We start from the raw sequence: 25,813 nt of genomic DNA on the forward strand, positions 1-25,813 counted from the left end.
GAGCCAATCTATGGAGGAGACATCTTCCCACATCTTCCCCTTCTCCACCAGGCTAATTACAATAGCGTTTGAGAATTTTGAAAATTTTGAATATATTTGGGATGTTGAAACCAGCATGGTCCTATTGCTAGGAATCCTGAATGTGGTTCAGGCCTTGTTTAGGGTTAAACAGCTATTTAAGAATACCACCGAAATATCAACCCCGGTGACAGGCACTGCGGCTACTCAGACCCCGGCGATGGGTGATGCAGCTGAACCAGAGAACCAACCCGTGCCGGTATCAGTCACCCCTATACACAAGAAATATATACGAAGGTCAACTCGTTTAGTAAGGGATGAAGAAGCAGGGCCATCATGAGAAGAGGAGGAGGAAGAGGCAGAAGCCATAACAGAGATAGTAACCACCTGATCCCTATCCATGAGTGAGCTGCAAGATATGCAAAAAGATTTCGACCGTCATCCAGGTGAGCACATTATCACCTGGCTGCTCTGATGCTGGTATAACGGAGCCAGTAGCTTGGAATTAGAGGGTAGGGAAGCCAAGCAATTGGGATCCCTTTCTAGGGAAGGGGGCATTGACAAGGCAATTGGAAAAAAGACACAAGCCCTCAGCCTCTGGAGGCGACTTCTATCAGGCATGAGGGAAAGGTATCCCTTCAAGGAAGATGATGTATGTCACCCAGGCAAGTGGACCACCATGGAGAGAGGTATCCAGTACCTGAGGGAATTAGCCATGCGGGAGATGGTTTATTATGACCCAGACGATGCACAGTTACCCACAGATCCAGGCAAAGTCCAGTGCGCACGACCCATGTGGTGGAAGTTTGTATGGAGCGTGCCATCATCGTATGCCAATGCATTGGCGGTAATGGACTGGAAAGATGAGGAGGGACCAACAGTAGATGAATTGGCTCGCCGACTTCAGCAATACGAAGAAAGTCTCACTTCCTCCCTCGTCGCGGCTGTGGAGAAACTGCCAGACATACTAGCCGAGAAATGGTCCCGAGAGTTCCAACAATTCAAAGAGGATATGCCCTACTTCCCACCTATATGGACCAATATCTCAGCTATTAGGAGTAAGCGTTCCCCTGCTCAAGAGAGAGGAGACAGAAGGTACACACCACGGGGTACCCTGTGGTTTTACCTGCTTGACCACGGAGAGGATATGAGGAAGTGGGATGGAAAACCTACCTCAGTCCTAGATGCACAGGTACGTGAATTGCAAGGAAAAACAATCACACATGAGGGTTCTTCCAGGAAAATTGCTGCTCCATTCTCCAGTGGGCAGTTTCCCAGACAGAGTGGAAAGGTTGATCTTACTCCTGATCCTATGAGAAGGAATTCTAATCCATTTTTACAAAAAGTGAGTGGAGAATCCTATGACCAGGACTAGAGGGGCCCTGCCTCCAGCCAGGCAGAGGAGAGGGACAACCAGGTTTACTGGACTGTGTGGATTCGATGGCCTGGCACATCAGACCCACAGGAGTATAAGGCTCTAGTGGACACCAGTGCACAGTGTACTCTAATGCCATGAAGCTATAAAGGACCAGAACCCATTTGTATTTCTGGTGTGACAGGGGGATCCAGAGTGAGTGAGCAGCTGCGTGGTGCTTAGTTGCTGGCTGGGGTTAAAACATGACATGCCCCTATGCGCCATTCCTACAGATGCCCTTCAGCATCCTGTTCTGGAGTCTGGAGATCAAAGGAACAGTGATAGGGCTGCAGTCATCCATTAGCTGGTTTGGAGTAAGGCTTTAGGAGCAAGTCCTTTAAATTTCTAAAAGAGCGGTTGTCCCGTCCCACTCGGTGGGTGATGTTAACCTTTTGATTCTCTGTGCGGTAATCCGGAGCAACGACAACTATTTGAGAGGTTCAATCAGATCACAACTTTACTCAAAACTTGCTTAAAACTTGGCAGAAAACAGCAGATAGTGGCTTGGCAAAACTTGTAACAGTATAACCACGACAAACTCGCAATATTACCACAACAAGCTCACAATGATATCACCACAACAAGCTCACAATGATATTACCCTTATGTGCCCAGAATAAGGTCAGAAAACAGAGAGAGAAAAAGATAGATACAAGAAAACGGGAGAGAGAGAGAAAGATAGATATCACCACCCTTGGATCCAGCAATGGTCTCTGCTCTGGGTTGTACTCCTCCGGTGGTGGGTGTGCACAAGGTGGCTCTTTGCAATTGTGTCTTTTATAGTCTAAATGTCCATCCACAGTCATGCCTCCTGAAGACTTATATGGGTTCATTCTAGTCAGTTCTTGACATATATGGTGGTATTCCAGATGGTTCTTCACCTACTGAGCATGTGCGGCTTATTGGGGTGGTGGTCTTAGGGACTTTCCGAGGAGCTACAAGCCCCCTCCTCAAATAAGCTTTGTGTGGCCTCTGGCCATATGTGGTGGGTTACCAGGCTGGTTCTGCCAGAACACAGGACTGCACACCCCCTGTGTCCATGCCAACCAACTTCTTGCTAAGGTCTTTCTTTGTTATGCAGACTGTACCTTGATTGCTACAATGTTTGAGACATTGACAGACGTTAACTCTTTCAGTCCCTTACAGCAGTAACAAAGGTAAGCAAACCTTTACTGCACAGTGTAACGGCTTTGACTAAGCAAATACAGTTCAGGCCCAGAAGCATAGTAGCAACATCAGTAACCTTCTAACTGGCTGCAAATATTTTTTTTTTCCAGCCAGCAGGACAGAGCAACAGGAAGATACTTGTAACAGTGGTTCCTGAATAGCCTATCAAATCTGATTAGTCAGAAGACACTATCTTAATAAAACCCTCTTTGGAAAGGAGGTGACGAAATGTGGCTGGCAGCCTGTTCTAGCATTACTGTGTGCAGTGCTTAACAATTCTATTTGCTGACAGTGCCTTCTGCAGTAATGGTATCTTAATAAGTGCACGCTCACAGTGCATCAGGAAGAGCTAGTGTGCTATAAACTCAAATGCTACCTGAATCTTAAGCATGACTGTCTCTCTGGAAATGGTGCATTTCATGATTAGCTTGCTATTGATGTGCCTTAGCTAGTTCTGTAGTTAAAATAAGGTGTTGCATATGGCAGAGGAATCATTTTTCCCACTGCACCTTGAAGTTAATGCAGGTGCCTGGTCTGCACTAGGATTTTACTACAGGATTGCCAACAAAAGCAAGATACTTATTGCTTATGTGGGATATTTTGACACTGAGGACACATCCAAGGCTTTATGCAGCTCCAGATTGATATACTGCTGCAAAACTCCCTGGATGCTAGACATGCGCATCTTTGGTTCTGCGGGATTCATACACATTGCTACTAATGTCCCTGGAGCAAATTGATAGTGTCACAGTAACTTAGTGTTCAGTTACCTAAGATCAGTGTGTGAGATGGTAAACTTAGTATGTCCTTGCAACGGCCTGCTGGAGAGGGGATATAAATTATCATTCTAAAAATTATCTCTTTGAATTTTCTTTTCAATGTCCTTTATGTAGGTACAGTCTGGAGTAAGCTGCTTCTGGTAAATGAGGTAGACAGCATAAACTCTATTGCCTGTAGATAACTGGTGCTGCATTGAAAAAAACTTCCTTGTCAGTTGAGTTGCTAAAGTGAGGAGGTTACTTCCTCTCATCAGAAGTCTTAAAATCCTTTAGAAAAGGAGCACTTGCTTTTCAGTCTGAGATAGTAACTAGAAGAAAGATGAACTCGGAGAAATTAAAGGAAGTGTGTAGAGGCCTTGTCCCTAGTTCAGCTCCGCTGTAATTGTAGTGGATGATGGGCAGCCATAGTACGTGCTTGCAGGCAGTGCCTCACAGTCTCCGGTGACATACAGAGGACTGGTGAGGTATGTGAAGGCTGTATGATTTCGCATGTGGCCTGGCTTTTTCAATAATAACAAATCAAGTTGACATCTTAATTGCTACTCTCATACAGAGGAACTAGCAACGTAGCAGCTTGTCTGACAGTGTGATCCGGGTCTGAAAGGTGCAGCCTTATTTCACGTGCTGTAGTCTGCAGTCTGGTCTCCTCCTCTGTGGCACTGGGACTAATAAAGCCCATTCAGCTTTAGTAGTTGACATGCAACTGTACCGGGTGATCTTGTGGCTTTGCCCTTGACAGCCTTCCTGAGATGGCAGGCTCGGCACTGTTTCACCTCCTTTTTCTTCCATCTTTGAAGCTGCAATGTTTTGTTCGCTTCTGAGAAGCAGTTGCCGGCTAGTGACAAAATCAGTTCTCTGGCTTAGTGGAGTGGTTTTGGACATAATGCCAATGTTGAGAGAGATGGTGAGATGTGCTGAGAAGAACCTGACAGACGTTGAGCAGAATGACACACAGCTTTTATGTACAAGGTATGCCTGCAGTTGCCCAGCATGACTCACTTCCTCATAGCCTAGTGTCTGCTCGTTGTGTTTCATGAAGTCTGGTTGCACCTGGGTAATCTTCTTCGTACAGCTTTGGCTTTAGCTGTGTGTTGAATTCCTGTTAGCCAGTAGGGTTAGTTCACTTATTGATTTCAACATAATGTTGAAAGGGACCTTTGCACAGAAAAAGGTACTTTCCTAAAGTACTTGAAACTGGCTCTTCCTGACCCCAGATGTGTCAGCAGCTGCCAGGAGGAATAGCTAAGCTGTCTGTGTAATCCTTGCCTTATGACACCCTTCCTTTAAGGTAACATTTGCAGTTGGAATCCGCAATGGAAACAGTGAGGCTAAGAGTAAGATTTCAATTGGGGAATGATGGGTGTGAATGTTGGATCTGCTCCAAGTTGTGCTTTGAGTGCTGTCTGCTGCTGGTGGGGGTGTACCAGATAACTTCATGTTTTTGAAGAACGGCTGTTGGGTATTTCAGTCTATGAGCTGGAGGACTTCAGAAACAAAGGGCAACTCTGATTCTTTGTCATGTATAATGTCAAAGGAGGACTTAAAAATTCAGTTATTCGAAGAATTATGCTGTGGTGTCTTGAGAAAGATCTTTTGATGTACTTCTAATCTAGCAAAAGAACTAGTTATGTTATTGAACACACCATAAGCATCCTGGAGCAGGGTTTTAGCTAACAGCTAATTAGACAGCTAATTCTATCTTAAAAACAGCTCTTTTCTCAGGACAGGCCTGCTCTGTGTTAAAAGCTGGCTAGGCACTTCTGTGTTTAACATCTTGGCCACGTAGGATTTGCATCCAAATTTTAAAAGTTGTTAGTAAAATTCTGTGGGCAGTGGATGAGGACTATTGTTAGCAATGTTTTCTTGTGTGTATCTGAAAATATCTTCCTAATGTTACCTTTTATTGTATACCTGTATTGTTATCTGTGCATTACCCAGTGTGTCTAGACAAGTGCCACGCTGGCTAACTGACTGCGTACCCAATATGATAGTATCCTTTTATAGAGCAACAGGGATTAAACTGAAGAGGATCAGTGTGGTATTTCTAGTAGGAAGGGCTATTCTTAATGCCAGGGTAGACAGGGTATGCTCCATGGGGCTGGGACAGAGCGGCCTCTGAGCACTGTGATCTGGAACTCTCTGCCTTCCTGATCAACCTGGCTGGTTCTCGGCTCTGTTTTTTCTTTTTCTTCTTCATTTTGCCATTTAAATTGTCAGACCCTGGGTTAAGTTATTTGTCTGCTCGGTCAATTCTCAGAGCTATAAAATAAGTTTGCTTATCTATCTTGGGAACAGGATAAACAGCAAGTGTCTGCAACATGTCCCATAATCTAGAGATAAGATGCTGTAGAACTGCATAGGCTTATGCTGTGCTACATGTATAAAGTTGTTAAAGCTGTTTTAAAATGTTTTTCAGGTTCTAAATGGCTTCTAAGAAGTTGGGATCCGACTCTCATGGTAAGTGAAATTTGGCATCCCTGTCTCTTCAATAGGATGAATCCTACTATTGCTGCTGACTAATGTCCCAGCCTAGACAGTCCATAGAGACTAATCTGTTTAGCCTCTGAGTAGTTTTTTGTTAGGAATGAAGTGCCTTGGCTTCCTTCTTGCATAGTTGCTTGCTAATGCTGTGCCTGTTCTCTGGTTAAACTGAAATTCAGCCTGTGACTGTTCCCCACTCCTTCATGGCAGAATAATACCTTCCACTTCCCCCACTTCCCCCTTCAAAATCATAGCTGAACTGCAGTTGTGATACTTATCTGATGTTTGCTGAAGTGGACACTAGATCTGTAGCTCCTTTCTGTGGAAGTCACATGAGAAGTTGGATTGAAAGTGAAGCTTTTAATATATCATTGAGCTATGCTTGCTTTTTGCTCAGCAGTGAATTTTTTTCCTAAATTGGACTAATCTGGTTCAGCAGGCAAGTGAAGAAGAGAATATCTTCTACATTTGAGGTGTGTAGTGTCATGCAGATGATTGGTATCATAAAAATTATTTGCCTGTATATGTGCTTGTCTTTTAGAAAATGGGGTGTAATTTGGGAGGATTAATGTTCCACAGAAATATTAAAGTTCAGTTTGTTGTATGTAATGTGGCTTCTTCAAATCAGTAATCATTCAAGGCAGTACTGGGAGGTTCATGTGAAATTTCTAACATGATTTTTCATGCTATAGAAACTTCTGCTTTTAGAAACTCAGCCTTGATCTTCCTGGATAATCTTTCAGATAAGAGGGTCCTGGGGAATTCCATTTTTCCTTGAGCTTTTTATTCAGTCTTGCAAGTGTAAAGTTGAAGTACAGAATAATACATGGTTAAGGATTAATAAAAATGACCTATCAAAATTTAATTTTTAGATGGTCTCCTTTGCTGTGGCCCAGTGATCCTGCTGCAAGACAATTAATTTCTTTATTAGATAGCTGCCAGCTCTTCAGCAGTTGTTCTCTTGTATCTATGAACACTGACTGCTTGTCTTTTGAGTCTGTTTTTATTTCTCTCTTCTGCTTCCTAAACCAGACTAACAAAGACACTGCTCGGAGCTAGAATTCAACCTGTCTTAAATATTTCTCAAAACAGTACGGTGTGGTAGAACATGCTTCTGGCTTCAAAATAACAAAATCAAAACAAATGGTGCTGTAAGCTGGCTGGTTAACTTGTCTACCCTTTTGTACACCCTCTGTTCCTAATGATACCAGCGACACTGTCATAGTACTGTTTCTGAGGAGTCGTGGAGCAACTTCCTTGGCTTATTATGGTCTTAAGAAATCAGCAGGGCAATTTTTCAGTTTTCTCCAGGGTTGTTAAGAATTAATCCCACCAAGTGAATTTTGGCTTACTGTAAAGCATCTAGCCCAACAGCTACCTTTGGCTCAGTGTCTCTGGCAGGCTGATTAAATTGGTCAACATAGTTGATGCATCTCTTGTACTTATTGTTGAGCTGCTTATTGGAGGTTAGAGGACTGTTGTTGAATCACAGAATGGTTGAGGTTGGAAGGGACCTCTGGAGATCATCATGTCCAAACCCCCTGCTCAAGCAGAGCCACCTAGAGCAGGTTGCTCAGGACCATGTTCAGATGGAGATGAAGATGGGAACATAAGGTATGGATGGAGAGGAAGGAACTCTCTTCCTGTCTTGAAGGGTATTCTTAGCATACACCTATAAGTATACCTAAGCATGTAACTTCAAATGCTCTCCTGTCATTTGAATAATTGGAAGTTCAAGCTTAAGTTGTAGTAATTAGTGGCATCTAGAAATGCACCTCTCATCTGTTGCGCAAAAGGTGTGGGTTATACCAAGTGCAGTACGTTAATATTGCTGTTGTATTGTCACTGTCACTATACAACTTGAAAGCTTTTAACTCCAATTTCTGAAAATTACGTAAGTGTGATTTGTGTGACCACAAAAACTAAGTTCCACTTGGTTTCAGAACTGTTCCCCATTCATAACTGGTAACTGGTTTTATCTGAAATGTTTCCATTTTGCTACCAAACTGGAGGACACTTCTATGAGTTGGCCAGTGATTTCTGCATTACGCTGAAGCGGAGAGAAATCTTACTCTCGTAGTAGATCCTTGGGCCAGGAATATCATATAGTACGTGGTGCCAGAGATCAGACTGACAGGTACAGTTTTGCCAGGGCTATTCTCAGAACTTCCTCAATATGCTTTTAACTGCTGAAAGGATGAAGTGGCTAACAGCCATATTAAATAACAGTTCAAAAAAACCTTTAATTGCTTCACTTGAACATGTGACTATTGAAACAGTGGCTTGCGTAATACTTTCTATATGTAGATTTTGCTTATTGCTTTAGAATTTGCCACTTAAAACAATTTGCACCCTTACCCATCAGTGTGTTCAGGCAGAAAGGTCATCCGTTTACAAAAAGAAAAGGATTCTTGGCTTTCTGGATCAGATTTTAACTTCCCTAGACTAGTGCTGTTCTGATTGGGCTGGAACAAAGTGAATACTATGTGCATCAATGTTTTGCTTCAGAAAGACTTTTTACCATCAAATGTCCTAAAACACTTGGTGTGTTTCTTAACGTGTGCTTGCGGGTTTTGTAGCAGAGTTGTATTCAAGATGAGGTTATTAGCAGTGGTCATTGTTAAAAAATCAGTATACTGGGAAGAAACTAGAAGGTTTTTATTCCTTAGTCTAGTTGCTGAGGTTAAACTGGCAGCTGTCAGTGCAGCCCATCTAGTCTAGGTGTGTTTAGGGTTTTTTACTGTACCAAAACAAAGAGTGTTGCTATGTAAATACCGCAATGTGTGCTTGTACCCTCTGTGGCTAGTATCTATTTCAGGCAAACAAGAAGGCTGTGCAAGGGGAGGTGTCTACCACTTACTGTGTCAATAGGCCTAATAAGACAAGTATTTGCACACTGAGTAATTTGGGCTGTGAGATCAGTGCAGAGAGGTAATCCTGCTTCACTTGGATCATCCTGCTTAGAGCAGGACTTGTGCCAGTGGGACTAATGCAGGGTATAGTAGCAGCAGTCACACCAGTCTCTGAGCAGTCAGGAGATCTGGTTGTCTCTGATCTGGCCATGATTTACCACTCTCGGTGCAAAGGCTGCCACAGTTGCTATTTCTGCATAAGCAAACACTTTGGCATATCCAGGTTCTCAAATTGCCAGCTCAAATACTGTTTGGATGCCGTGTTGCAAATAGTGGTGTTGGTGGCCAGTGAGGTGCCATCTGGATGCTGTGCTGTGTAATGCTTGAATGTGTGCTTCTCAGTAAGGATCAGTGAAAATGCTATTATATTCTGCCTGGAGCACTTTTTCATCCTGGTGGTGCAGGTGGGATGTAGGTTATTCAGCCTGATGGTTTCAAAGCTGGAGGAAATACCACCTGTGTCCTAACAGGACTCTGGGACCAGCCAGTGCAGTGCATAGTATGAGAGCTCAAGTGATGACAGCACATAAACATTTAACTCCAAATTAACAGGATGTTCCTGTTTTCGAAAGCTGCTCATCCTTTTGGAGCCTGTGACTGCCTTGTTGTAGATGAGTCAACAGTGAAGGAACACAAACAGGACTTAAACTGTCATCTGAGTATGAAAATGGGTCAGATAAAAATGGCAAGTCACAGCTCGCTGAGAAAGAGATTAGTCACTGAACAACATCTTAATGTTGCCACTAATGTCTTTTTGGATCCACAACACTCAAAGCAAAGTTACAAATGAGTGCTAGAGGAATGCTTCAGAATGTTATACACAGCCAGAAACCTTGCCTGTAATTCCAAAAGCTTAGACCAGTGATCCAAGAAACCCCTTTCAGTTAATCGAGAAACTGGGCACAATTTATATTGTGTGTTTTCTAATACTTCTTCACAGCAGCTCAAGGAAAACAAACCTATAGTCTGGCTTCTTGGAGGTGGTTGAGCTCTAAGTGATTCTGCCTCATGAGTTTGCAGGATGCCTGAAGAAAGTGTTTTGTCCTAAAATACTTTTTAAATACCACATGTAAGTGATAGATATAAAGGACAGATGGAGGACCATGAAATAAGTCTGAGGCCTCTCATTGGAGTGATCACAAATCAGACAGCTGATTAAGTTAGATTGCCTTGTTTCAAAAATCAGAATTGCTATGCTAAATAGTCTTGAGCTATTTCACTGTGTTTTGGTTAAAGTTGAGTGTCTAGACTTTGGGTCACTTTGCCCTTGTGACCACTTCTGTCCAAATGTTACTTCCTACTTGTATGCCAAAACCTGGATTTTAGTTTGTCTTAGCTGCTCTAAAGCTGGGTTATTTTAAAGCCTGTTTTGAATATGACAAAAATGATGGATCTTTTTATAGAGACATAACAGAATACAGTGTTCAGGAGAGTTTCAGCTTCCAGTTGTGTAGGCATAGTCTTGTCACAAGGGAAGCTAAAATGTTGGGTATATTGACTTCAAAATCTGTTCAATTGTTGGATTGTTGTGTTGTGTGTTTGTTTGGTTTTTTTTTTAAATAGTTATGAGCTAGAACATTAAAAAAAAAAAAACCCAAACCACCAAAACCAAAACTGAGGCAATGAAGTCCAAACAGATTCAATGTGTTTCTGATCAAGCAACTTCCTTTGTATTGAGTCACCTGGTGTAGTTGGGGCAGCAAATATAAAATAGCTCCCAAATACAGAAATGTGAGTCTTAATTGAATGCATTAAACTCATAAGTTTGGTTTTTGGGTTTTTTTATACAATTTCTGCTTTTGATCTTAGGGCCTTTCAGTTATCTTGATGATGTCCCATTTAAGATAGGAGACAAATTCAAAACCCCAGCAAAGGTTGGATTACCCATTGGTTTCTGCCTGCCTGATTCTTCTCAGCTTGTCAGAGAAGCCCAGGTAAGTGATGTGTTTTGCCTTTCTGCTCTCTTCACCCTCACCCCTGGCCCCCAACATGTGGTGCTGTAAATTGCAAGTAGTCACAGTTTGCACACGTGTTCAAATGTTAGTCTTGTCGGTCCTGTAGTGTCATTTCATATGCCAGGCAGTAGTTGCAGAAGATCTGTTAGAATGTATAGAAAGATAAAAATATGATAGGCCGTGCAAAAGGTTTCTACTTCTTATTGCTTTAAAAAGCCTAATAGCATTTATTTTAGTGTATCTACTTCAAAAAAAGCACAATGTTTTTGTGTAATAGTTATAAATGTTACCCTGACTAAATTTGAGTAGCATTTTTAAGAGGAAAAATGGTAAGAACTGATATAGCCATGCTATGGCATACTTGCAGAATCTTGTTTGAGGGTAACAAGTGTTTCTATGACCATATTTTATGGGTTCTCACAATAGTGGGATGAAGAAATAAATTTCCAGTTCTTGTTTTCTGTGCAGTTCTGAGTGGGAATTCTTTTCCAGCTGTAGGGCAAACAGGTTACAGCTTGGTACGGATGGCTTCCAGGTCTTTGAGGAGCATGTCTCTGTTACAATAAACTCTTGGTAGCATAAAATCAATTGCTTTAGCATAAATGTTGAAAATCTAATCTCCAAATGCAGGTTGTGATACAGGAAATCTAATTGAACTATGTTTTCTCATTTGGATCCATGATTTTCCTTGGTCGGTCCAAACTGATGATTGTTTTCACTTCAGCTGTGACAAATTGCTGTAGATGGTTCTGCTTTTTTTTGCTTTTTTTTTTTCCCTGCCCTGCAACTCATCCACCGGAGAGCTGAATATCTCAATTACCCTACATCATGGCTTTTTCATTATAACCATTAAATGATTACCTGATTGTCCTAATACACATATTTCCACCCAATTAAGTTGGTGTGGGAGAGCTAAAGGAGACTCTAATGTCCTGTTGCTGGTTTCATTGTGCTATGTCTCCATTTTCCTGCCAAGCTGAGGCTCAAGTATAGTATGCTCAATTGGACTGCAACACCTTGCATAATATGATGTGACTATGTAGACTATGTATCTCACGGTGCAATTTGACTTCTTTACAGCTGTAGTGAGAGCTGTTTAAAAAAAAAAGTGCAGGGAAGCAAAATTGCCCAAAGCCATATATTTTTATATAAATACCCTCCATTTTTTAATATAAAAAAAATACGGCTCTAGTCAGTTTTGGTGTCTCTCTATATATAAAACCATATACACACACACACAAAAAAATACGATAGCTCTGCTCAGATAGCAAAGAATGTGTAATGAGTAGTGCCCAGCACTTCTGCCAGTGAGTTGTTTTTCAAAGTCACCTTGCTGATAAATTGTGTATCACACCTCTTGGAGTCTTAGAGCTAAGGGAAGGGAAAACTGTTATACAGTTGAGACAACAGGTCTCCAGGATCTCACTGGTGCCCGCTATAGGATAGGATGTGATGCAACACATAGCGAGTCCCAGAAAAGCCTAGTAGAGGCCTAGCAAGCCTTGCTGGCTTGTTGCTCTTCAGAGCTAGGAATTTGTATGACCTAGCAGTCCCATGGCAAGAGCACTCCTGTTTGGTTATGTGCTGTTATCCTGGAAAGGATATCTTATGACTTCTTGTGAGTCACAGGTAGGTTATACCCTGAACTTAGCCTGTAGGCTGTGTTCTCTGAACATTTTGTGGTTATTAAAAGAGCATTTGAGGCTGTTCATTCTTCATAAGATATTAAAGCTTTAAGTAGATTTAGTCTGTTCAGAATTTTGTCCTCAACCAGGCCACTACAGTGGCCAGTAAACTGGTAGTGAGTAGCTTACAAATGCCTTCCTGTGCTAACCTGGCTCTGAAGGAGCTGATGTTAAATGAGAAAAGCTTGTGGGATCCTGTCATGCCAGTAACTGCAGCAAAATCTGCTACTGCAGGTAGTTGTCATCATCGGTGTAGCCGGTATATCCCCTTTGGCTGGTGAGCCATTGGCACTGGGATAAGAATACCAATACCTCTTAAACTAGTGGGTGTAAAACTCTAATATCAAGTCCCTTAGGAATCTTTTAGGGGGAACTGAGTAATACTGTATTGGTCTTTGGATGCAAAAATACTCTGCCGTAGTCTTGAATGACTTGTGGAACTTGTGGACAGGGAAGTAGTTCAGTGGTGCCAGATCTGGGTATGATTGTCCATCTAGTAATGCATTAGACTTCCCCTTGCTACATCCGTTGTCTTGGGGGGAGAGGGTGGGAGGGCTGTGAAACTGATCTCCGGATGATCAGTAGCTCTAAAGCAAAACTAAATGTAGGAAGGAGGCAAAATATGATATTCTAATCCAGACTATAGACAGGTTTTGCTGCTAGAGGCAAAATGAACTACTTCTGGTGTCTTCTAGCTTTGCCAGTCTGTAGGTTACAAGAGATGCTGGGAAAAAATTGATGCCTGTCCATGGTAATTCACATAGCTCTTATTCTATGTTACTTATGTTGCTGTTAGAAGTAGTGGCTATGATCCTTATAATTTATCTTTTTTCTCCTTTCCTTTCCCCTCCACCCCCGGTCAGTATGACTTCTCACTGGAAAAGAAAACAATTGAGTGGGCTGAAGATATCAAAAAAATTGAAGCTGCCCAGAGAGAAGCTGAATGCAAGGCAGAAGAAGTGCTAGCGAACTCAAAAGCAGCTCCAGAGGTCAGCAACAAAATGGGGTTCTCAGAGGGACCTTGCCCTGAGGCCATGCCTCCTCCTATTAACCCCATCCTTGCTAGCCTGCAGCACAATAATATTCTTACTCCCACGCCAGCCAACAGCAGTGCTGTGAAGCAAAAGGTTTGCAGTCCACCTTGTCCAAAAGCAGACTTCAACCCAGCTGATTTTGAATGTGAAGATGACCCATTTGACAAACTGGAATTAAAAACTCTCGATGATAAGGAGGAATTAAAAAATATTCTTGAAATTCATGTTGGTACTACTGGGCCAATTGTTGCCCAGCTGTTAGATAATACTTTGCCCAAAGGAGGGTCTGAGTCTGTGTTGCAAGATGAGGAAGTTCTGGCATCCATAGAAAGGGCCACGTTGGACTTCAAGCCCCTTCACAAACCCAATGGCTTTATCACTTTACCGCAGTTGGGAAACTGTGAAAAGATGTCCTTGTCTTCCAAAGTGTCCCTATCCCCTATCACTTCAGTGAGCAATATCAAATCCCTGTCCTTTCCTAAACTTGACTCCGATGAGAGTGATCAAAAATCATCAAAGCTCATGAGTGCTTTCCACAGCACTACCTGTCTCCACAATGGCACTTTGCTCAGCTCTTTGCAGACCTGTGCTCAGAGTAAAGCTAGTGAACTGAATGGACACCATATGGTTGATCTTTCTGCTCTAAAAGAGGACAGTGGCATGGAGACATCAACATTATCCTCTTCATCCAGGCTGCCTTCCCTGGCTGTGTCAACAGTTTGTACAGAAGAAGAATCATCTCAAAGCACAGCGACTATGGTAAATGTGCAGTGGATTAGAATCGGGGTTGCTGGGGAGATGTGGAGGTGTGGAGGCAAATGTTGCTCCTAAAATGTCCTGTGGTTTTAGGTTCGTTTAATGGGAGTGGTGTGTAGATCATGTGTGGTAGTTCCTCTTCATTTACGTGGCAAATTGATCAAACAGGTCTTCATGCTGGCAGTTCTGAACCTCAGGTTATTACTCTTCAGGTTTCCCCCAAATCTGATATTTTTAGACCAATTCTGGTGACTTTTCTTTCAGCTTTTCAGCTCTTGTTGTTCATAGTTGCACACCTTTGAGCTAAGCATATGAGAGATCTTTGTACAGTCCTGCATTCTGTCTTATCCAACTGAGATATATCAGATTCTGAACTGCTCTTAGTTTTTGAGTTAAATCTCTGCTAGATTTGTTCCTCGGCTTGCTTATTTATTTGCTGGAAATAATGGGAAATGCAGACTTTTCAAGGAATAGAAGCAATAACATTAAAAAACACACATGTGCTGTGTCATTCAGGGAAGAAAAAAGTGCTTGCAGTTGACCTGCAGTGAAATAATTGTCTGTCTTTTTTTTTTTTCTTTTTCCTGAGATCCTTTTAAAATCTAACCTTTAAAAGGATGAAAATGATGGTGGTCTGAAATCTGGTATTTACCCTCTTCCTTGTAAAGGAGGGTGGAAGGATTGCTTTGTGGATACCAGAAGCAGTCTTGAGGATCATCTCAGATCACTAATGTTACATTTGGTTGCTGTACAGCTCTGAGACAGGAGTTTAACGCTTCATTTCCTCAAACTTGTAGCAAGTTCTAAAATTACTTTGGGGACACTTAACTTCACACCAGCTGTTGTCTTTGTCTCTTTGTGAATAAGAGCAGAGATTTGAGTAAGCTTGTGGACTTTTTTTCCAAAGAACCTAAGATCTGGACACCAATACTCATGAAGCCTAGTAGAAACTGTGTAGTCAAATCCTCTAGCTGGCTCTAAAATAATCTGGCTGCTTCTGTCCAATATAAGTGGTGCTTCAGTGGTTCTGTGGCCTTACTGGTATACTGTAGGCTTTTGTGTGACACCATGTGCTCTGAAACAAGTGACACTGCTTCTCTCCTGTTGTTCTTTCTCCTCTTTTCAGGCTTAGGTAAATGCACTATTAATTGCGAAATACAGTATTCTGGCAGCTAGTGTATTTGTCGGAGCACAGCAGAACAGCTGTTTGTTGATCACTAGAACAAATTTAATACAGTAAACTTTGGCAGAAGCAGCAATGCACTGAGCAGCTGCTCACTGCTACAGGTCACAGGTTTGAGAGGTGATTGTATGATCGTATGTAGCTCAGAGGTGAAACCTCGAAGTATGACACGTGACACATCTCTAGGGATTAACATGAAAGATCACAACTAGATAGATGGGCATTCAGATGGCCAAATTTTCACTCTAATTATTCAAATCTCTATGCTGGATTAAAACTTATTAAAGACCAAGAGAGAAGGTGTATTCTCAAGAATGCTGTAAGGGAAGATACAAACTGATAAATAAACAAAAAATAGTCTTACTAGGAGAAGTAATAAAGATCTTCATTTGAAACTATTTCTGCTTTGGAATTAGCAAACCAAGAAATAGGTATGCCGACAGAACTAGTTCTTTCTGTTTCAATTCCAAGACTTCAGAATATACTTGTTTCATATTTCCACAATATGGTCCCAGTGGCTGGAAAATGACAGCTGAGCTGCAAGAAATTGAAGTAAATGTAACAAAAATCCTCAGAGTATGAAAATGATAGAAGGAAGTCACAGTCATCTCTGTGGCTGGGAGCAGAAGGGTCATGCATCCCTTTTCTGCGAGGCTACACAAGAATAAGCCTGTCCTTTTTAGAAAGCCTCAGGACAATTATATGTCCCAGTGTATTCCACAGTGATTTTATATATAAATTTTTTTCTCACAAGACTAGAAATTGTAACTTTGGATTTGGAGTTACCACTGGAGTTTATGCTTTACCAGTGAATTGGGTCTAGGGTTTTTTGGATGGAAATAAACTTGTGATTTCTCTGAGGCTGCACTGATTCTGTCCTGGGTGATCCCCTCTCCTCTGAGTATTTTTTTGAAGCTCACTAGTTTGCTTTTTGCAGCATTGGTAGAGGGAGAAATGACTAGTGAAGACAACAGGTTGGAATTAAACAAAGCTGGTCAGAGACCTGATTAGTATGATGCATTTTATTTAGAGAAATCTCTGGTTACGGGAGGATGAGGCACTTCTGGTGGACCGTTCAGAATACATACCGCTGCACTAGCATGATGTGTGCAGGCATACCAGCTGCAGGCAGGGCTCCCGGCCTCTGTATGAAGTCCCTAAAAGTAGGCACAGTGTGCAAGCACATACTGAGAGCACTGCGTGTCTGCTTCTTGAAGGGCACTGAAATGCAAGTTTGAGATGTAAGGGAGGGTGGCTACTGAGTGACCAGTCCTGGCTTTGTCCCCTGCAATTCCTTTAGGTGTTTCTCTCCTCTGCTGGAAATCACTGACCACAAGCACAGGTTGTCAAGCTCAAGTAGATTGAGGAGGAGGAGTTGGTTTTCCTGGACTCTTGAATCTCTAGTGTCAGAAGCAGTTTTGGTTTTCCTGACTGCAGCACCAATAACAAAGCATCATCCTTCAATTTGATAACCAGCTGATTTCAGGGCTACTCCAGACCCCCATTTCAGTGTATCCCATATTCTAGTGCTTTTTGCTCTGGCAAAAGTGCCTGGAGGAAGGGGGTGTGTGAAGAGCTTTGAACCCCTCTACCACCATGAAGAGAGGTTCTTGGGTAAACCAGTCCATCAGACTGAACATGATTTCTCGGGCTTTGTCTCCTAGAAGATAAATTCTTACCCTGGAGATGAAAATGGGCAGAAATGCAGAACAAAGCCTTCCCCCCCCCCCATAGATGGAATTTGCCAAAATCCTAATATGTATTCTCAAAATTGTTTTTCTATAAACAGTTTTTTGTTGTTGTGGTGTGTGTTTTTTGGTTGGTGTTTTTTTTGTGGTGTTTTTTGGGGGGTTTTGTGGTTTTGGGGTTTTGGTTTTTTTTTAATTTGGGCCCAAAGAAGGCTTTTCTGAAAGAAGTGGACAAGCTTTCAAGCAATCTATGTTGGCTTAAAAAGATATTAAGGAAAGGCAATAAACGGAGGCTCTTGGTCCAAAGTAATTTCTTGCAGTCTTTTCTAATTTGATTTAAAATGCAGGAAGACTTTTAAATGGATGAATTGAAATGTGCAGATTTGATGGGGCAAAGTTCTGACTTTGCACTCCTGTTATCTTGGGCAAAGTAGTATAAAGCGGTGGGTTGGTTCTGCCCTCTGGCAGCCTGGTTCTGCAGGAACGGAGCAGGTATACAGCAGGGAACGTTACCCAGCCTTGTTGGTGTACTGGGAATAGGACCAAGTGTTGGGTGTTGGTAGAAAAATCACATGCTCTTTTTAGCCAGTGTGCCACATTGCTCATATATGGTGTATGAAATGCAGTGCTTTGAGAGTAGAAAAGGGGTATATGTTTCTCTTGCCCCTTCTCGTGGTCAAAAAAATCAAGGGAAGTCTCTAGACAATGACTTTAAAATTATCACTGTCATTCAGGCAGCATAGCACTGGGTCAAGAGCTGAACAGGAGCCAGTGTGTTACACTGAGCTGTATGAACATGTAGCAGTCATAGTGACAGAATAAACAAGCTTACAATTATTATGAGGGGGGACACATCCTTCTTGGAGTATAATCTGGTTTTGTAGAGTGCTGAGAGAAGAAACGATCCTTATGATGGCTATTCTATGACTACACACAAATGTGTAACGTCTGCATCTCACATGTGGAAGCCTGATCAGACCACAAGTCTCCCTAGTATGGTAGACTTATTCCCAGATCTCTCCCATAAAACCCTTCTCCCCCAGCTGTAGCAAGTTCTGCTCACTGGTGCATAACGTTTATAGTCATCTTATTCGTGTGTTGTCCAACAGGTACACCCAGACTACAAGGAAACAGAAATCCCTGTGGTAAGTTCCCAAATACCTGTGTGCTTGCACTGGATCGTGTTTCTGAAAATCTCCAGAGTAGTGTTCCTTTGAGTACAGAAAATCATAGGTGACGAGTAAACTTGGGGTGAAGGAAGCAATCTCCATGCTTCCTCTGAGGTACAGGGTTTGACTATATCATAAGGTTTGGTATTGAAAGGTTTTCATCCACCGGTAGGAGAGGGTATATTGTGAAGAATCTGGGTTGTTGATTGTTGTTTTGAGGGTAAAAAGAGTATGGTGGGAGTCAGACTACGTGCACTGCTTGGTTTCATCCTAACAGTGAGTAACTTCCCAAGGGCAGTCTAGAAAGCCTCTCGGATTAATTACATGGGGTATCCTGGTTCTGCACTAGCCAGAAACAGGATATGGGGATGCAGAAGATGACCATCACCTCAGCCTCTGGATTTTCCCCTTTAGGTAACACACCAAAATTTCCCAGTGTCTAAAGTGCCCAATAACACCAGCCGCACAAAGCAGTTGGGTGGCCCCGCTCCTGAACTACAGCAGGTCCTCTCCGCTAGCGAGAGGCAGTGCATAGAGACGGTCATCAACATGGGATACTCACCTGAGGACGTCCTGAAAGCCATGAAGAAGAAGGGACAGAACATAGACCAGGTAAGAGCTTGTGCAATGGGGAAGAAACCCTTGATTGGATGCTGATTCTGCTGAGAAACAACCTTGGGTTTGCAAAATGGATAGGGGGGAATACTTTTATTCTAACAAGGGGTTGCAGCCTATAGCTGCTGCAATATTAACCGCTAGAGTTGTTGTCACCTGGCAGTAAAGGCTCCCAAAACCAAAGAAAAGAGTGTCTGTGCATGTTTCTGATGAGAGACTGCTTGAGTCAGCCACACCTGTGGGTGCTGGGTCAGAGCTGCGCTGAGCTTGGGATGGGCCCTTAGCTCCACGTGAAGCTGGGGGAGGTATTGGGCCTTCCCAGGAGCCCCAAAACCATCCGAAGGAAGCTTAGTGTGGCTCTACGCCATGCTTAGTGCTGTGTGACAAAAAACCAGCCAACTTCCCTTGTTCTGAGCACGGCTTACGATGCTGACGTCTCTCCTTGTAGAGATTGGCCCCTGCAGGCTTACAACAGCCCTGAAAAGCTCTCGCAAGGCACCACTGACTGACTTTCTTTTGTGTGCTCTGGTTGTGGTGCTTCCTGCCTCATGTGTTGCCTCAAATGGTTGCTAAAACCAGGTCACAGAGCATAAAGTGCTGCAGGGTGAAGCGTGGCTCTGGGTCTTGGATCCACTTCAAACAAACATTTTAAAGCAGGGAGAGCATGGCCAAACTTTCTGTGCTGACCCTAGGCAGGCTGTGTGCTGTGCAGAGCATTGCCTGGTAGGACTGCACCTGTCGCCTGGGGAGGAGGAGTGTCCCAGTGACTTCTGCTTGTGGAGCTGATCTGCTTGCCCACTACCTATGCATCAAGAGCAGTTTAAGCTATGCGCTGGAGTGAACTGTAGTATCAAATGGAAAAAATGTCCCTTAGGAGGGCAGTTTTAAATCCTGCTGTATTTGCAGGCTGCATTCTTTCGCGTACCTAGCATTACCTATCTGACCTTTCCCCGTACCTCTCAAAGCTGAGGACGGATAAGAAATTTGGCAGTGATTTCTGGACATGTGAGCTGGGATTTGCAGCTCACTCACCAGTATGCTGAGTTGATCTTAAAAGGCTGACTGCTTTCAGATTGCATCAGCTCTTGCGGCTGTCTGAGAGGAAGCTAAAAGCTGATACATCTTGACTGCTGGACCAACAGTTTCATTTTAAAAACTTGTAGTATAAAAGGCACAGTTAAACTTCTGCCTTCTGCTCAGTGATCAGGCATGGAAGGCTAAAGATAGGCTTCTGAGACTGCTTTGACTGAAGTGGAAGATGATGTTCAGAGCTGGTGGGAGAGCACAGGAGGACAGAAGGGCTCGTTTGTTTTCTCTGAACAAGCTCTTGCATAAAGAGCATCTCAACTCTACTAGGAAGGACTTTATCTCAGTCCCTGGTGAAGCCTGGGGTAGTGTCGTGCTCAGCCCCTCTGCGTGTACAGAGATGGTATTCAACCGCATGCTGCAAATGCCACTCTGCAAACTTAGTTTCTTTTCTTCATTCCCCACAGGTTTTGGATTACCTGTTTGCACATGGACAGCTTTGTGAGAAGGGCTTTGATCCACTTCTTGTTGAAGCGGCTTTGGAAATGCACCAGTGTTCAGAGGAGAAGGTGAGGGCACAGTGTGCTAAGGAATAGAGAGAATGCGCCGTGATGGGGAATTCCAGCAGCAGTTCCTCTGGCTGATGTAATTCTGGCTTTCATGGTAATGCTGCCTTGTTTCCAAAACTGACTGCTGAAGGACATTCTTGTGGTGATAAAGTGAATATGTGTTAAAGCATTAGAATTTTTCTGCGTTGCTTTATTGCTCTCACTTGCATGCATTTTTATGGGGACAGGATTTTTTAAAGACCCTGCTTATTCTGGTTGTAATGTTTTGAACCCAGAGTTCTCTTGTGGGTGAGGTGCTTGGTACAGAGACAGTTAATTTCAGAAGCCAGCAAATTATCTTTCAAACCCTGCCAGCCTGTCCTGGCCATGAATTTTCTCCCTTGTACAAATGCATCTGCCTGGCTGCTCAGCACATTGGGTTAGTGCTCTCTCTGGAAGAAGCTGGAAAATATGGTTTTTGGGGTCTGTTTCATTGTCTGGCTGTTTTACCAGCACCAAAGGTACAGAGGCAGGAGTGGGTAGCCAGGGCAGAGGACAGCAGGATCTTTTAAAATTTGCCAGCCTGTTGTGTGCCAAGTTATTATATGAAATCTTTAGAGGTGCAACCCAACCCTCCCAGACATATATATGCCTTCCTGCCTTTCTTGGACTTAGTGATGAGCTTGCAAACAGAGGAACAACAGTGTGAAGATGGGAGAAGTGACTGAGTTCAGGAAACGCATTTGCTACTGGCTTAACCCCAAAATTGGAAATGGCTAATCTCCTGATTGTCCATTTCAACCTGTTTGTTTGGTTTTTTGGTCCCGTCCCGTCCGTCCGTCCCCCCCCCAAAGTGGAGCAGAGGCCCTGTAAATGGCAGAGGGTTCATAAAAGTCTGATCAATTGATTCACTTCTTGTTACTTTATTTTTTCAAAGCTCAGGGAGGATTTGTGGTTGATGTTGGTAGTATCGTACACAGTGTGTCCAATAGGATTTGTGCTAATCCCCCAAGTTTGCCCTAGATCTGAAGAGCCATTTGATAGCAAGGGCTACTGTACTGTTCCCAAAGTCAAAGTAACTTTAAAAAAATTCAGATGCAGCAGTAGCTGCTAGATGGGGGGCAGGGTGACATTAATCAGAGTCTGAATTAGGCCAGGCTGATAAATTTCCTACTGGGAGAGACACCCCCACAGACTGAGCTTTGGTGCCCTTGCTGAAGAAGATTTTGGAAATGCAGGACTGCAAACAGGGGACTGAAGGTGAGACTCCGTGGGCTACTGCACCCAGAGCTCTGCCGGCTCTTGCGTGAGTGGACTTTCTCCAAACGGAACTGGAACGGGCTGTACTTGGGGAGTAGGAATCCACCCCATGGGGTGCCCAGCTGCTGAAGACTGGCTCTGTGCTAAACCTCCACCAAGCACTGATCCTCTTTTCTCTTGCAAATAATGGACTGTCTGTGTCTTTCAGATCACAGAACTTCTCCAACTAATGAGCCAATTTAAAGAAATGGGCTTTGAACTAAAAGACATTAAGGAGGTCTTATTATTACATAACAACGACCAACACAACGCTTTGGAAGATCTAATGGCCCGTGCAGGAGCCAGCTGAAAACACATTCCTGGATTCTTGGTGTGCAACGGAGCAGGACCAGCCTTGCCACCTTCGTATCCAGTGTGACTTGCTCTCGGCAGGAAGGAGTCCAGCTTTTCGCATACAAGGGAGAGTGACTGAGCAAGCCCACCCACGTGCATCACTCTAGCATTTCTCTTTCCACTGAGAGCCAACTTTCTTAAATTAAATTTTTAAAGTGTCCTTTCCTAAGTTTCCTTTTTCCAGCTTGACAACGGAGAGTTTAGACTGCCCAACCTCTACTGGAATTCTGCATAGGTAGAGACAGGAGTGGTTTCTCCCCCTCACTGTTGCACTGGAGTTGGACAGAAGAATACTAAGTTGGTTCTGAAACTAGGATGCTTTGGTTCTTTGAAGCTGCTTTCATGGTGTCTGCTTGTACTGAATTACTTGACTGTGTCATAGTCCAGATTAACTGGTTAAATTTGACCTTTAGTGCAATGGAGTTTTATTTTTTGGTTGAAAGTTAGTCTGTAACTTAGTAAAACACTGGTTCAGAAACTGTCGCTATGCATAAAGAGAGAAGCTGTTCCTCTTGTGGTTTTTTTACCCATGCATCCAACACTTCTGCCAGACATGAGCATCCAACGCTGAGTGGTGTGTAAGTTCTCTTGAAACAGGTAAGCTGTGAACTCCACCTGGACCTGCAACTTGTGTTGGTTCTTGAACCTGAAGGCAGAGAGCTGGAGCTCAGTATTCTTAATCCCCCAGGTTTGTAGGATATTTAAGACAATGCCCTGCTAGGAACTCAGTTATCTTTTTGTTTTAAATAATACTCAGTGTGATGCAGGAGGTTTCTTTCAAGCACTTTCTTTAAAACAGATATACTCACTGCATTAGTTCCATTTCTCACACTGCTATAGAATTACATAATAACATCTAGTACTAGAAATCAGGTTTTGGGTTGGTTTTGATAGTTCAAAGTATTACTTTGTACATTGTTCAAGTTCTAAATACATAAAATATCAGCAGTCTTGAGGAATCTTTAAAGTAATTTGCTAAATATTTTGATTCTGCAGAAGAACAACTAATAAAACCCTCAAATATAACTCCCAGTGTCATGGTTCCCATCTCTCACGCTCTTTGGCTTCAGCAGATGAAGAACTTGCTGGATCCTGCCTGCCCAGGTGCTGCCTGCTCCTGTAGGCACGCATGAACACTGTCTGTGTTGGGCAGAACAACCAGAGGTCTCCAGGCGGATGGCTGCAGTGGTGGAATTTGCTGCTTTTTTCTGTGGCTTATTTTTGTTTTGTTGCAAAAACCAAGCCTAGGGATCCAAACTCATGTTAGAGCATGGAGCTGGGAGCATTGGACTTCAGGAGGGGAAAATGACTCGGCTCGTTGCCTCAGTTTTGGTTTTTTCAGTAAGAGGTTTTAGCTCATTAGGACCCCGAAGGAGATGGCATTTGTCTCCCTTATGTTGTTAACTTCATATGACCAAAACATCTAATTTGCGTTCAGTGTTAACTCCTGGAATTCTCTGTGAGGTGCTTAACTGTGTTAATTACATACTGTTACTTAAAACAAAATGATGCTGAGGAGAGATGTAGCTGGCAAGTATCTAGGAGATGTGGAGATGGATGATGAGCAGGACCAGGGCAGATTGCCTTGCATCGTATCCTGTAGCATTGAGCTTCACCAGCTTATAGTGGTGGGGCTGAAATTAAAACTTGTCTAAGAAGGACATTCAGCAGCTGGTGGGTCAGCAGGTGCTGCCTCTGTGGGTGCAGGTAAGGCAGTTGCCCAGCTTTCCTTCCCAGGTGAGAAATGTGACAGTTTGAAACAAGGAAATGGGGTTCCTGATTAGTCAGAAAAGCTGGAAAACAAAACTCAAACTGCTTTACTGTCACTGCTGAGAGCATTCGGTTGTGTTGCTTGTTTCGGTTTTCTCAGAACTAATATCCAAACAAGTCTGTCTGGTACTAGACAGTCCTGAAGGGACAAGAAGTCTTGCCAGCAAAGAAACTATTTAGACCAAACCTCTGAATAAAATCATCTCTTTGGTTGTGTTAATGTGTGTGAAGTGTTTTCATAATCCCCCCACTACAATAACCACTCTGCTTATGGAGACTGTTGTAGAGGTGAGAGCAGAGAGGTGAAGATGGGAAGCGATACCTGTAAAGCTGGTCTCCTTCCGAAGAGATGTACCCGTCTGTGTCTTCCCTGGTGATGCTGCTCTTGCTTTGTCAGTGAGGTTTCTGGATTTACATCTGTATTGGGTTTGCGTGGCCAGGTTTTGGTAGTGGAGGGGCTACAGGGGTGGCTTCTGTGAGAAGATGCCAGAAGCTGTCCCCATGTCAGACAGAGCCAGTGCCAGCCAGCTCCAAGACTGACCCGCTGCTGGCCAAAGCTGAGCCAATCAGCGACGGTGGTAGCATCTCTGTGATAATGTATTTAAGAAGGGGAAAAAAACTGCTGTGGAACAGCAGCCAGAAGACAGGAGTGAGAATATGTGAGAGAGAAAACTCTGCAGACACCAAGGTCAGTGAAGAAGGAGAGGGAGGAGGTGCACTAGGGGCTGGGAGCAGAGATTCCCCTGCAGCCCATGGAGAAGACCATGGTGAAGCAGGTTGTCCCCCTGCAGCCCATGGAGGTCCACGGTGGAGCAGATATCCACCCTGCATCCTGTGGAGGACCTCATGCCAGAGCAGGTGGATGTGCCCCAAAGGAAACTGTGACCCCGTGGGAAGCCCATGCTGGAGCAGGCTCCTGGCAGGACCTGTGGCCCTGTGGAGAGGAGCCCAGGCTGGAGCAGGTTTGCTGGCAGGACTTGTGACCCTGTGGAGGACCCACGCTGGAGCAGTCTGTTCCTGAAGGACTGCATCCCATGGAAGGGACCCATGCTGGAGCAGTTCTTGAAGAACTGCAGCCCATGGGAAGGACCCACATTGGAGAAGTTCATGGAGGACTGTCTCCCATGGGTGGGACCCCATGCTGGAGCAGGGGAAGAGTGTGAGGAGGAAGGAGCGGCAGAGACAACGTGTGATGAACTGACCCAAACCCCCCTTCCCCATCCCCCTGTGCCACTCGGGGGGAGGAGGTAGAGAATTCGGGATTGAAGTTGAGCCTGGGAAGAAGGGAGGGGTGTTTTAAGATTTGGTTTTATTTCTCATTATCCTACTCTGATTTGATTGATAATAAATTAAACTAATTTTTCCCCAAGTCGAGTCTGTTTTGCCTTTGACAGTAATTGCTGAGTGATCTCCCTGTCCTTATCTTGGCCCACAAGCTTTTTGTTGTATTTTCTCCCCCCTGTCCAGCTGAGGAGGGGAAGTGATAGAGCGGCTTGGAGGGGATTAACCTGGTGGCTTAGGGGAGAGGCACTTCTGAAGAAACATGTAACAAGTGACACAATGTGATGAGACTTGAATGTTGTTTTGGGTGCTGTGCATTGCTAGTTACTCTGGTACTGTCATTCTCTCATGTCAAGTTATGATCAAAGCTCAGCCTGGACGTGGGGAGGTCTTGCTGATAGCTGGTGAGATGATGACTGCATTCCCAGTCACACTTGAGACTTTAGGGCCTTTCCTTAGGTTCTCAGATCAGATTGATTTATGTACCTGATTTATGTACTTGGCACTGCTTTAACTTTGTCAGAGGTTGTTCTGCCTTCTTGTGCTAGCTGCTGCCAGATACTGAGGGTCTGGCCTGACCCTCACAGACAAAGGTCAATGCCTCTAAATACTGAGGTTAACTTACTCCGGTAGTTTTATCTGTTGGTGAAATTACAGCTAATACAATGGTTTAAAAATA

At 43.5% G+C, this 25,813-nt stretch overlaps 1 protein-coding gene across 2 annotated transcripts; it reads left to right on the top strand.

The window, feature by feature from the left end:
* The first annotated feature begins 5,792 nt into the window (after positions 1-5,792).
* On the top strand, positions 5,793-22,591 carry LOC127028012 (ubiquitin-associated protein 1-like). Of its 2 annotated transcripts, XM_050913842.1 has the most exons (7): positions 5,793-5,835; positions 10,581-10,705; positions 13,275-14,204; positions 18,182-18,217; positions 18,656-18,853; positions 20,350-20,451; positions 21,899-22,591. In XM_050913842.1, the coding sequence occupies exons 1-7, from the start codon at positions 5,802-5,804 to the stop codon at positions 22,037-22,039; spliced, it is 1,566 nt and encodes a 521-aa protein (XP_050769799.1). In that variant the 5' UTR covers positions 5,793-5,801; the 3' UTR covers positions 22,040-22,591. The 2 variants fall into 2 exon arrangements, with proteins under 2 accessions (XP_050769799.1, XP_050769800.1); XM_050913843.1 differs by lacking the exon at positions 18,182-18,217.
* The last annotated feature ends 3,222 nt before the right edge of the window (positions 22,592-25,813 follow it).

Source organism: Gymnogyps californianus, unplaced genomic scaffold (genome assembly GCF_018139145.2).
Source record: "Gymnogyps californianus isolate 813 unplaced genomic scaffold, ASM1813914v2 HiC_scaffold_134, whole genome shotgun sequence".
NCBI lineage: Eukaryota > Metazoa > Chordata > Aves > Accipitriformes > Cathartidae > Gymnogyps > Gymnogyps californianus.

Excerpts from the sequence above, each read along its gene's own strand:
- LOC127028012 (XM_050913842.1), top strand. The coding sequence starts at position 5,802 with ATGGCTTCTAAGAAGTTGGGATCCGACTCTCATG. Across the intron at positions 18,218-18,655 it reads AGGAAACAGAAATCCCTGTG|GTAACACACCAAAATTTCCC; the intron begins GTAAGTTCCCAA and ends TTTCCCCTTTAG. Across the intron at positions 20,452-21,898 it reads ACCAGTGTTCAGAGGAGAAG|ATCACAGAACTTCTCCAACT; the intron begins GTGAGGGCACAG and ends TGTGTCTTTCAG.